The following is a 12367-nucleotide window of genomic DNA, read 5'->3' as shown; positions in this document are numbered from 1 at the left end:
TACCAACAAGTGGATTGTGAATAGTAGCTTTCACGACAGCATATACAAAGAATGTAACCCCTATTGTCTAAGAGCCGCACAAAGGAGTATTGAATATGGCTCTTATGGTAAATCTTGGATTATACACGCTATGCGTAGTCTAATTATAGCTGCTTTATAGTTGTACGATAGGCTCCTCTCAAGACAATGAGATAGAACCCTTTTCTGACAACATTCGCTTTCGCAAGGCGCCAAATGCCTCCTGAACTGAAAGGTTTCCATTATTTACAGCAGCGAAATTAACCCAAGCGTACCTAAGTATCTGACTGGAGAGCATACTCAGACCGAATCATTGTCTTTTATCTAGTAACGTCAATGCATTTCGCTCGCAGCTTGAAGATGCCGCTGATTCGTGGCGCCAGAGCCAGAGCCAGTTGTTAGTGTTCACCGCCCCGGGCAAGATTATTAATATACCCAATGGAATTTTGATTAGATTATACACTATATGAAAGGGCGCCGTAGAAGCGTCGAGTTTGACTATACGAATAACCGCATGATAATAGACGGTATCTTCATCAGGCGAGCTAGGCTCAAATCTCCCGTCTACTAGACTAGTTCATCTCGGAGCCATATTGCGCGTTTTGAGAAACGGGTTTAGCTAGAGTATGGCATAAAGTTCCATATCAAATTAGGTATCGTCTAGGTTCGCGGAAATGTAGTTGATAAATGCACCACGGAAAATGCCGTGTGGCCCTATACGCAAGATCCGCAAAGCATGATAGCCACCAAGAGGTTGGAGAAAGAAGATTTCTCCTTATAGGACGTCATATTATATATTGTACGTCACCCTGGCGATTTTTGAAGCCGGCAGAACAGAAGTCATGTATTTTTAGAAATCCTGGTGGACGATCTTGGAAGTTCTTGCAAGGGCACCGGGCTAAAATCATATTACTGAAGAAATAAACGTGATGGGGTAGTTCGTACTTTTAAGTGAAGGGGATATTAATCCATCAGTCAGCGGCTCGACTATATACAAAGCGATCTTGATACGCGAATAGGAACTACAGATCTAGGTAATACGGTACGACGGCGCGGAGAATCCGCGGCATAGTCCGGTCTAAGGGAACGCCAAGAAGGTGAAATATCAAATTGTTAGCTGCGAGCGTAAGGTAGTTATAGGAATGTGCAGTTTACGTAGTAAGGGTCTAATAGATCTAGAAGTATGACGTGGCCGAGGATAAACAGGGCGAAGCGAGGGTAGCACCTTGCCGGCAAATTCAGTCTCGTCGTTTAACTGCAAAGTATCAGAATCCCGACTTCGGCATCAGATCTTGCACCAACAGACCACGTCTAGATGGATAGCTGGCTTGGCGTCCTATATAAGACCCGAATATAAGTTGTCATTACTGAGTGGCGTGTCCAAGAACCTGAACCGTAACCGGCGCTCATGATCGTGCCTCGACGGCTACAGCTCGCTAGACACTATACACCAAACTACCTAGCTACAATACCTCTTTCGGCAGTGAAGCCGGTAGTCCGGGAAAGTACTCGTTGATCCGGGGAGCCGGTGATCTATCTCTCTGTCGTTATACATGAGTGCTTCAACAGGGATCATGACCCCCACGTAGAGAATAGAACATGGCACGCCTTGTAGGGTGAATGGTAGTTGCTATCCCGTTTTGGAATTATTCCATATTTGTTCCATGGGTATTTTTGTCCCGGTTGCGAATATGACAAGTGTTGTAACATCGGGCCAGGGTATACCAGGTGGCAAGATTGCCAGGATAGAGGACGGCTCGCGGATGCGAGTGATTGCATGATGTTACTTAGCTTCCTGCAAGATGAATTGGAATTTGGAATATTAAACGTGCAGGGAAAACGGAAGACGGAAAAGGAAGAAGTTTAGTAGAGTCGATGACGGTTTTTAGGATTTTTGGTTGAAGTTGAGATATTGGAACTGAGTAGGTAACAGAATCTGGGGCTTGGCTGTGGCGTCAGTTGGACCCTGTTACCTACCTGTCATCTCCATTTGGGGCCCCGGACTTGCTCCCAGACTTACTAATTTAGGGGATTTAAGATAAGACCAAGATTGGACCAAGTACGGTTGACCAGATAAGCCACTGTGCCAAAATGAAAAAAATAATTGCATATTAAATTAAAGTTAGTAAAAAATCACTTGCCACAATTTAAAAAATATTAAATGTATATTTTTAAGCTTTATTACGGTTTATTATAATAAAAATATTAATTTAATTAATATAATGTAAAAATTAATTAATTAAATTAAAAGATTTAATTGTTAATTTAATTATTAATTTAATTATTAATTATTATATTTATATATTTAAATAATTTTATAATTTTAATAATTATAACATTATAATTAATATCATTTTATAATTTTAATTAAAGTAAAAATAATTATTTAAATTATATATTTATATAATATATTATTGTTAAAATATTTAAAATTTTAAAAAATATTATATATATATATAAATTTTTAAAATAATAAATAATAAATTACTTTATATATAAATTTATATATAAAAATATAAAATGTTAATATTTTTTAATTTTATATAATATAAGTTTTTAATTAATTAATTAATTAATTAGTTTTATATATAAATATATATATTAAAAATTATTTAAAAAAACTTTGTTTTTAATTTTTTTACTTTAAAATAATTACATGTAACCGTATAATTTATAACCGATATATATAAATAAAAATAATAAAATTTTACATTTAATAAAAATATTTAAACTTTATATTATTTTATTTTAAGTAATTTTAAACTTAAATTTTATAAAAACGGGTTACGTTTATTTACGCCATGTAATGTATGGTTTATGTAATTGTATTTATAAGTTATAGGTAAAACGTTTTACAAATTTAAGTTTAAAGTTATTTTAAACCCGTAAAAAACATTTGGTATAAAATTATTAATAAAAAATAAAAAATAATATTTTTAACAATTTAATAAATTATAATAATGTATAAAATAGTTTTTATTATAATAATTTAATTTTAATGTTAATTTTTTTTTATTTTTTTAGTTTTTTTTTATATTTATACGATGTTACATTATTATATATTAAATTTTAACGTTAAAAAAAACATTTAATATAAAAATGGTAAAAAATTAATATATTAATAAATTAATTAATAATATAATTAATAAATTAATTAATAATATAATTATTATTATGTATATATATAAAATGTTTTTTATTATAATTAGTTTAATAATATTATTATTTAAACTTTTTTTTTATATATTTGTATAATTTTAAATATTATGTTTTAACGTGTGTTGTAATATGTGTTACAATTGATGCGTTGCGATTGATACGTTGCAACCGATGCGACCGATGCGACTAATGCGTTGCAACTGATGCGACCGGTGTTACGGTTAATGCTGTAATTAATTTTGGCTTAAAACGTGTATTTAATTAATAAATTTAATAAAAAGGTTAATAATGATTATATAATTAATTATTATTTATTGTAAAAACGTATTAATGTTATTATTTTAATAATTATTTTAATAATATTATTTTTAATAATGTTTTTTTATATTATAAATTTAATTTTTAAAAAAACAGGTTTTAAAAAAACTTTAAATTAAAAATTTAATATTGTTTTAAAAAGTTATAATTGGTTAAAAAATGGTGTGGTTAAAAAAATATAACTTTTTAAATTAATTTAAATTTTTAATTTAAAGTTATTTAAAATAAATATCGTTATTAAATTAATTAAATTTAATTAATTAATTTAATATAAAATTATATAAAGTTATATTAAAAATATAAAATAAAAATAAAAATAAAAATAAAAATAAAAATAAAAATAAAAATAAAAATATTATCGAATAAACGGTGTAAAATTTAATTAATAAAAAAACGTATATTTTATAAAATTTAAATAATTAAAATTATTTTAAAAATATAAATATATAATAGTAAATTTATATGGTAAAAAAAATATTTAATAATATATAATAATTTTATATATTACCGTTTTATACTTAAATATTTATTATTTTAAAAATTTATACGTACACGTAATATTTTTTAAAACAATTACTTTTAAAAAACTTTAAATATTTTAATAATAATATATTATATAAACATATAATTTAAATAATTATTTTCGTTTTAATTAAAGTTATAAAATAATATTAATTATAATATTTTAATTGTTAAAATTGTAAAATTATTTAAATATATAATTAAATTTTTTAATTTAATAAAAAATTACCTTTTTAAAATATATTATATATAACGTAAAAACGTATATATTTAAAAAAGTTAATTTTTTTTTCTTATATAAAAACGCAAAATACCGCAATAAATCGAGCTAATTGCGTTAACCTATGGCTAACTACCCTTTTAAGTTAAGCTTACAGATTTTTTTCATTTTGGCATAATGGCCTGTTTGGTCAACCGTACCAAGATAGGATTACCCCTGTAAACCTTATCAGCTCACGGCTGTCTCAGCCTCAAAGTCAAATTTTCGCAGCCTCGCATGACATGACGTCTCCAAAGTCAACAAGCTTCCATGTAGATTGTAGATTATACCAAAAAGATTAATAAACCCATGTAGATGCGCCACGATACCAATTGATACTGCACATTGCATCTCGCCTCCCCCCCCCTAAAATGGCGCACATGACCAATCCCCTCGCGACCGTCGACCAGCTATACCAGCGGACCTCCTTCAGCGCGCTACCCTCCGACCTCCAAGACGCCATCTTCTTCGCGACCCAACGTCTGACCCAAGCCGCCGGCATTCTACTACGGATCCCCCAATCCGTCACAGCACAAGCTAACGTCGTACTCGCGCGCTACTGGCTCGTCGAATCGCCCCTATCCTACGAGTTCAGCGATACATCCGCCGCCGCGCTCTTCCTCGTCGCCAAGCTCGGCGCACACCCGTGTCTACCCCGCGACGTCTGCAATGTATACGCCTACCTTCTATCTCCGAACTCCGTTCTCTCTAAGGGCGGTAATGATGGAGGAGGAGGAGGAGGAGGAGGAGGAGGAGGAGGAGGAGACGTCGACGATAAGGATAAAGGGGACCCGTCGTCATACTACCTCTCCGAAAACGCGTACGCCTCCTTCCGATCGCGTATCTTGGCGCTCGAGGCTCGCATATTGTACTCCTTATCCTTCGACACGCACGTCGCGCTGCCACACCCCTTAGCCATCACATACCTACAAGCGTTGGACTTCCTCGGCCTACCCAGAGCCGAGATCGCGCGACGCGCCATCGCCTATCTCAACACGGCGCTCTTGTCGCCGCAGCTGCTGTATCTCACGCACCAGCCGCACGCGCTCGCCGTCGCGGCGATATACTCGGCGGCGCGCGACGCTGGGGCCAAGATGCCGACGTGTGCGTGGTGGGAAGTGTTCGACGTGGACCGCGAGGAGCTCGGGTTTCTGGTTGTAGGCATGCGCAGTCTCGAGGGCTGGGTGCGGACGCAGCGGGAGGATGACGGTGTGCTGACGAGGGGGATGGTCACGCGGGCCTATGTGGAGGGAGAGATGAGGAAGAGGGGGTTAAGGATTGGGAATGGGAGTGCTGGGGCTGGTGAGGATGAGATGGAAGATGAGGAAACGGAACTTATGCGGCAGATGGATGAGAAGGCGGCGCAACTAGATGAATGAGGGCCAGAGCTAACTCGATGTCTGTGTAGACTAAATAGAGCTTAGAAGGGCGCCACGGACTGCTAGTTGGCTCCTATAACTTCATGCTATCTATATCCGGGAGTGGTGGGACAGCCATGGTTCCAGCATCTTAGTAGAAGATCTGCTACAACCAAGCTTATAATTGGCCTTTTAAAGCTAAAAGTACGAACTTAAGTCGCCCTGAGAAACTATAGGGATAGGAGAAGACGAGAATGTATTAAATAACATGACTTAACAAGGATGGTTTCCTTTGCAAGTCCTATGTAACTGATTATGACCCCTCCTAGAGAAATTTACAAACCGTTCTCCCTCCCCCATACGATGACAACCCTGCCTGTTTAGACTAACTGCCGTCGAGCGTCGGGTTGATGGTTTCCATAATATTACCCTACTCAATGAATAGACCACCTCTCGCAACGATGCAAAATGAAACATTATAGTTTCTGAAAACGCAATTATTAAGAAATCCTTATTCGGATATCCACCCCGTCCTGTTGAAGGAAGATCAATTATACAGAATGAGACATAGCTTTTCCCTGGGTATCTCATTCCTCGTACAATCGAAGATGGTTCGTGGAGTGGCGCTCCGGAAACCTGAACCGAAGATTAAGAAATGGTAGAACTGAAAACCGGGCCTGGGATTGCATTACGGTTGCGATGGCTCACTTAGAAAGGGTCCTTGGTGAAAGGTAGGTAATGGAAGTTGAGTGGCTAGCGAAAAGAGAGCGTCAACGGCGATAGTACGTATCCCTCTGCTAAGTGTCCTCAAGTAATGTTCAAAGTTTCTTGGTAGCTTCCTCCATGTCTGCAGGTAATGCGGCGTAGAATTCAATAACGAAGTGGATCTGGCATATGTATTTGGGTGATGGACTCATGAGGCATAAGCTAATCAATAATCCAATGGCCTCCGTTACGGCTTTAATGACGCCGTAGAAACGTATGAGACAGTCTCTCATAAGTTATTGTCGGCCCTAAACGGGTCGGAGGAGTCTAGCAGTAACTTAACTTGCTGAAGAAGCTTGATGGTGAATTCTTGCCGATGTATTTCGAACTCGACGAGTGCTGCGTCCAGCAATTCCTTCTCCAACTTCTTTCCGTCTTCCAGGGAGGGAGAGACCTTGTTTAAGTTGCGAGATAATTTCCTCTGCACCTCCAGTTCCTTGCATCCGAGGCCGACAGGAAGCCACTGGATGATCTCTTTGGTCTTCTGAAGGAGATCTGTGCACTTTTCATTCTTGAGTACGCGGCAGACAATGATGCATTGATCGAAAACCTCCACGACATTGGGCATCTTGAGGACGGGGTACTTCGAGTAGACTAATCGACAATTACGGTATAGGTTTGCCAGTGTTGTGCCAGTGCCTTTGATGTCCATCGCCTCAGATGGTACCATGTATAGGTTGTGCTTGTAGTTGTTCTCGACGCAGTCCATAGATCGGATCCAGTCGAAAATCAGCGCGAAATCCATATAAGGACACCATTTGTGTAGCCATTTCACCGTTACTTCGTCAGTAACTTGCAATGCAGACTTGGCGGCTAAGTCAAGAATATCTTGGCTGATGCCTTCAAATCGCTTCTCCGGGTTGTCCATTAGGACGTCTCCTAGGCTTCTTGGGGCGGGAGCAATAGTAGCGACCTGTGTTACCAACTGCAGTTTTAAGAGTCAGTTACCAGCGTCCCGTAAGTTATCGATATAGTTAGTAGAACACAAGTAGTTTACTTACAGTAGGCTTCGCGAACCGAGAATCGCAAGGACTAGGGTGGCCGAAAGGTTGCTTTTTGCCGGTCTGTTTTAGTTGGATTGCCGGTCCCAAAACTCGAAATCCAGGCTGTTGACGAAAAGCTGATCTACCAGTGCAATTACTGAACCGAAGCATATCAGACGCGGTAGCATAACTCCTCCATTGATCTTGTTGGGATTTCCTCCTTCTACCCTCACGTCGCTTTTTGGTCCTTTTAGTACCCATGTTGAAACGGCTGATAATGAAGGGGACGTGACACGGTGAGGAAAAAACTAAGAGGAGGAAGAAAGACACGAGAGGAATTTTAAAGGAGTAAGCTGGTGAGAAGTTTTTTGTGAGAAAAAAGAACGTCTAGGCAACGCTTCTTAGCTTCAAGTTTTGTTATTGACCGGGCGATGTGCTCACGGCGATATAGTCTCCATAAAACAATGCTACATGCACATACTCCTCTTATTATAACAGGGCCACCTTCCCAGGTACATACCTATGTAAAGGGGGGATTATATATCTGGAAGGTGTAATTGGGGAGGAGGGTCACTTCCTACATATCCGTATGCTGCTTCTACATGCGCATCTAGGGAAGGAGTATCTGCTTATAGACTCTACTGGATGTAGATAAAATACATACCACATTATTCCTTAACTTAATAACGTGTATGGATGACTTAAACAGATTAAGTATATTCCTAGCAATGCATCTTCATCTAAGCTGATCCCAAGATTCTGGTTTGGGAAGGGAACCCTCTATTCCACTCCAACTAAATTCGAGAAAAGATTATTCAGACATACATACCTACATATACCTATTATATATAGCTCTATTTTGTTAATATTCATATCGTTCTATTTCCTAGAAAAAGCCTAAAGGTTTAGCAGTATACAACCTATCACTTTCTTGATAATCACATAAGGTGTGTGAGTATATTAGGCGACAACTTCAAGTTGGTCCAACTACTTTATAAAAAGATTTAATCCAAGAGCTCCACTAAGAACAATCCCTCTGGAATTAGACGAGAACAACGAGTCCCAAATAGTATCGTCGGTAAAGTTGTTGTGAGGTTGGCAAACAGAGGTCTATAAAAGGGGTCGAACTGAACTAAAAGCGGAGTACACTCACGACGAGGATCCGAGATCAAAGCACCACGTTAGGCACTAAAACTGACTATGAGCATCGTTATAATAGCAAAACGATATAATACTAGAGTGCCTGCAAGTAGTTTTATTTTCCAAGACGTACAAGGCATCGATCTCAAGCGAGTAAAAAGCCTCCCATATCCAACCCAACCCAGTCCGATTCGTGCGCCACGCTTGTGCTCCCCTTTAGCATTGAAGTTGCCTTATACCCTATACAGGTCATATAGTCTAGATACCCCTTACTTTAACAGGCTTCCCACATCTTGCAGCCGTATATTATCCATAGCGAGAGTGTTCCCTCCTCTATCTATCCTACCCCAACCAACCCCCCAACCGGGCAACACGCCTGCGTTCGCCACCATCGTCTCCCCTGACGTGGCGAAACCCGCCGTTGAGCTCGAGCTAGCGGCGTAGTCGCCCGCGTTATCGCTGTTGGGACCGCTATTGCGTTTCCAGAACTTCCGCCCTTTTTTCGGCTGAACGTTCTGGACTACCGATTCGGGTATCGTCATGATACCCGTCCGACCGCTCGGTGCCATGCGCGGGTAGAAGAAGCCGGCTGGCTGACCGCCCGAAAACGGGTTCCACCATCGGCCCTTAGACCGTTCAATGATGCTGCCGTTACGGCCCGAGTTGTACGATGTCGGAGGCTCCCCCGCTAGCTCTTCGAGGGTATAACCCTTAGTTTCGGGAATGAGCAGCGACGAAAATGTCCCGCAGAGCATAAATAACGCGAATATCTGCATCAGCCGGTCGAGCCAGGGTGTGCATGCTTTCCCCGAGCAAGGGTTAGGGGCGTCCTTTGTGAGAAGCGGCAAGGAAATGACTTGTGCGATGATAGCACCCACTTTCCCCATAGCTGCCGAAAGCCCGTGTCCGGAGGAGCGGTATCGTGTCGGGAAGCACTCGCCGGGGACGATGAAGGTAGTGGTATTGGGACCGAAATTGAAGAAATAGTTTGCAATGACATACAGGGCCAATAAAGCACCCTTGCTGAGGCTATTATACATGAATCCTAATACGCAAAAGGTAATAGTAAGTATAACGAATCCAATAATCTGGAGTGGTTTGCGACCAATACTATCGATCGTCAGTATGGCAGTCCAATATCCAGGCAGAGAGCCTGCGACGACTAGAATGATCGTGCCGACTGCGCTGTTGAACAATATTGTGTAAAGCGAGTCCCCATCGGCGTAACCGATTGCTTGTAATATTATTTGGTTATTTAACCCTAAACCATAGAAAGCTAGGTCCTGCGTCTTAAGGTTAAACAGATTCGATCAAGAAATTAGTTAAGGGATACGTACTAGGAAAAACCACGACAGGGTCGTTCCCAGCAGGACTTTAGCGTTCTTCCATTGTGTAAAGTAAAGGTATAAGTCGTGCCAAGACGCTGAAGGTATGTTGAGTGCTGGAGCGGCGACTTTCTTCATCCTCGCTTGAGTGAGTTCATCTACCTCTCCTTCTGACTGGCTCGACATATATGCCTTGATATCAGCCGCCGCTTTCTCAATATCCTTAGCTACCTCAAAGGTATATCTAGGCGTTTCGGGGATCGTAATGCGGTAGTAGAGAGCAAAACAAGCCGGAAAAGCTCCAACCCCCACAATAATACGCCAGCATCGATCGGCGGCTGTCTGACATGCGTAGTCGCATTGGTCGACTGTCGGGGCGTTTCCGAAGGCGGTCTTGAAAGATGCGGTAACAATAAGGGCTACGACGGCAGCCAGCAACTGTCCCATCCCTTGCATGGAAAACACTGCGGCCATCATAGCGCCGCGCCATCGCGTGGGCGCAAACTCCGAGGTGATGACAGCGCTCAAAGGATAGTCCCCTCCTATACCGACTCTGACCATGGCATTAGCACAAATTCGCGCGTAATATTGTTCGTCACCTTACCCCATCATAACCCTCCAAAACGTCATTAGTCCGGTGAAGCTTATAGCTTGAGAGGCCGCAACTATGTAAACGTTAACTTTTGGAATTTCAAGTCCTATTAATAGTTCTCCGTACTTGGAAGTTTAAGTGACCTATGAGGGCCGTAGCGTAGGGGGGTTATGAAGAATTGGGTTCCAATTAAGGATATTTCTATACTTACCCAAGCAACAAGAGAGAGTCGAGAAGACGATAATGCCTAGCTCAACTCCGTACATCCGCCTTCTTCCGAACTTATCTGCCAACCAACCAAATAGGACCTGACCTACGATGATACCCGCGCTCGTTGACGCCTTCAGAGTCTGGCTGACGGGGGTCGGTAAGTGTCCAAAGTTCCCTCCATACCCATTCTTCGCATCCTCCGGTGCTCCGTGCCAGAACACAACACCGAGCAGCGTCGTTACGAGATTGATGGCGAAGATATCATACGAATCAAGAAAAAATCCTATACCAGCGACTAACACAGCCCTCACATGGTACATTCCAAAAGGTACTTTATCGATTTCTGATAGCGCGAGCCGTCGCCGTAGGTTCGGGTCTTGGATGTGGCTGAAGTCGTTGAAGAAATTATGAAAAGCTCGATTGCCGCCATACGTCCGGTCATACGTCGCCGGCGTCATAGGCTCCGGAGTGGCCATTATCGAAAGCTCGACAAGCTTTTGCTTTATCGTAAGTGTTTCGCGATATCGGCCGCGGACGAGGCTACGATGTGTTCATGGTGCTATTTGTTAGACGAGCCTTCCGTCTACGTGGGACTATACAATGCGGCTATACCCGTCGGAACCGCACGTCTTACGGCTGTCGATCCTGTGAAACCGACTTGCTATCGAAAAGATACGGATCTGACGGTTAAAATGCGCTGGGTATGGAATAGAAAATAGTGATAAATAATAAAAAGTAAACGAAGAGGGACCGCCAGGCGCTTGGACCCTCTAGTAGGTAAAACGAACAAAGTTGTGTAAGCCCTTCGAGATCTAAGACAGAGCCTCGATGCGCACCAGGGTAGGGAGGGATGTGATCTGACGCACTCCGAAGATCATTACGGTAATTAAACCTTTTTCTGTGTCTGACAAGGCTCCTAAAGGCGCTTAGGGGTTAAACGTTAGATACATGGGCTGAGGGATCTTTCGTTAGGATGACATCCAATGTAATACGGCAAAAGAAGATGAATGCTGAAGGTCAAAGATGTAAGAGGCGCAAGAGTCTAGATCCTAGACACGCCTCTTAGGTGATGTTCTTAAACTAGCCTCAAGTAGCCTTGACACTCCGTTCCACGACCTACCTATCTGTGTTTTGGTGCAACGCTTTGTCGGACGACAGACCAAAGTGACATGGTGTCGAAAGGTGATGTGATGTGTTAATCAGGAACGTTAGGCTTTATGACTATCGTAAACCTAACAGCCCCTTCATCACCACGCTCGTCTACCTAGCATTCGGACCGGGGGTGGGTATCGTGATTGGCTTTGGAACTGGAGCTGCTCATTGCCATATGCATGACTTCGGTGAGGTTCAAGTGGGACTCATCCCGTCCAGACCACATCGTAGAGAATCTGGGCTCGCACCAAGGGTGAGATGAGCCCGCTCATCTGGCTCTAAAAACGTGGGAGGTAGTATCACATGATTATACGAAGGCTGAAATGAACATATTCTACGCGCCGACCAAGATTCTCGAAACTACATGTACCTAAGTAGGTCGTAGGTTCAGGGGATCCTTCGGGCTTGGCAGGGTACGGCAAGGATACGGCAAGGATGCGGGCATAGGTACAAGATGCAGTCGCGAATGAGCCGCGTTACGGCGGGTGCGAGTGGGATTTCGCGGGGCGAATTGACGCACGTACCCACCGGCCCGCGATTTAGAGTTTAAAGATTACTTAAGCACC

At 41.3% G+C, this 12367-nt stretch overlaps 3 protein-coding genes across 3 annotated transcripts; 1 reads left to right on the top strand and 2 right to left on the bottom strand.

The window, feature by feature from the left end:
- Positions 1–4507: 4507 nt before the first annotated feature.
- F4817DRAFT_242765 (cyclin-like protein) lies at positions 4508–5995 on the top strand. Its single transcript, XM_049299060.1, has one exon. It carries the CDS (start codon positions 4648–4650, stop codon positions 5653–5655), a length of 1008 nt encoding a protein of 335 aa, XP_049162541.1. The 5' UTR covers positions 4508–4647; the 3' UTR covers positions 5656–5995.
- Positions 5996–6628: 633 nt separating this feature from the next.
- On the bottom strand, positions 6629–7678 carry F4817DRAFT_368141 (uncharacterized protein; the record flags this gene model as incomplete). Its single annotated transcript, XM_049307209.1, has 2 exons — positions 7401–7678; positions 6629–7324 (listed from the first exon to the last, which is right to left on the bottom strand). The coding sequence occupies exons 1-2, from the start codon at positions 7641–7643 to the stop codon at positions 6629–6631; spliced, it is 939 nt and encodes a 312-aa protein (XP_049162540.1). The 5' UTR covers positions 7644–7678.
- Positions 7679–8550: 872 nt separating this feature from the next.
- Positions 8551–11612, bottom strand: F4817DRAFT_242731 (phosphate permease). Its single transcript, XM_049299059.1, has 4 exons — positions 10651–11612; positions 10452–10512; positions 9860–10400; positions 8551–9805 (listed from the first exon to the last, which is right to left on the bottom strand). The coding sequence occupies exons 1-4, from the start codon at positions 11123–11125 to the stop codon at positions 8792–8794; spliced, it is 2091 nt and encodes a 696-aa protein (XP_049162539.1). The 5' UTR covers positions 11126–11612; the 3' UTR covers positions 8551–8791.
- Between the last annotated feature and the right edge of the window lie 755 nt (positions 11613–12367).

The sequence above is a fragment of the Daldinia loculata genome (assembly GCF_022478755.1).
Source record: "Daldinia loculata strain CBS 113971 unplaced genomic scaffold F4817scaffold_6, whole genome shotgun sequence".
Classification (NCBI taxonomy): domain Eukaryota; kingdom Fungi; phylum Ascomycota; class Sordariomycetes; order Xylariales; family Hypoxylaceae; genus Daldinia; species Daldinia loculata.
Note: the sequence above shows the minus strand (reverse complement) of the source record. Positions and strands in the feature narration are given on the sequence as shown.

What these genes read in the sequence shown, in the direction of transcription:
- F4817DRAFT_242731 (XM_049299059.1), bottom strand. Translation starts at nt 11,125, where the DNA reads ATGGCCACTCCGGAGCCTATGACGCCGGCGACGTATGACCGGACGTAT. An exon ending in GACTCTCTCTTGTTGCTTGG is followed by an intron (nt 10,513 to 10,650) that starts GTAAGTATAGAA and finishes ACGTTTACATAG; the next exon opens with TTGCGGCCTCTCAAGCTATA. An exon ending in TTTTGGAGGGTTATGATGGG is followed by an intron (nt 10,401 to 10,451) that starts GTAAGGTGACGA and finishes TGCCATGGTCAG; the next exon opens with AGTCGGTATAGGAGGGGACT.
- F4817DRAFT_242765 (XM_049299060.1), top strand. Translation starts at nt 4,648, where the DNA reads ATGGCGCACATGACCAATCCCCTCGCGACCGTCGACCAGCTATACCAG.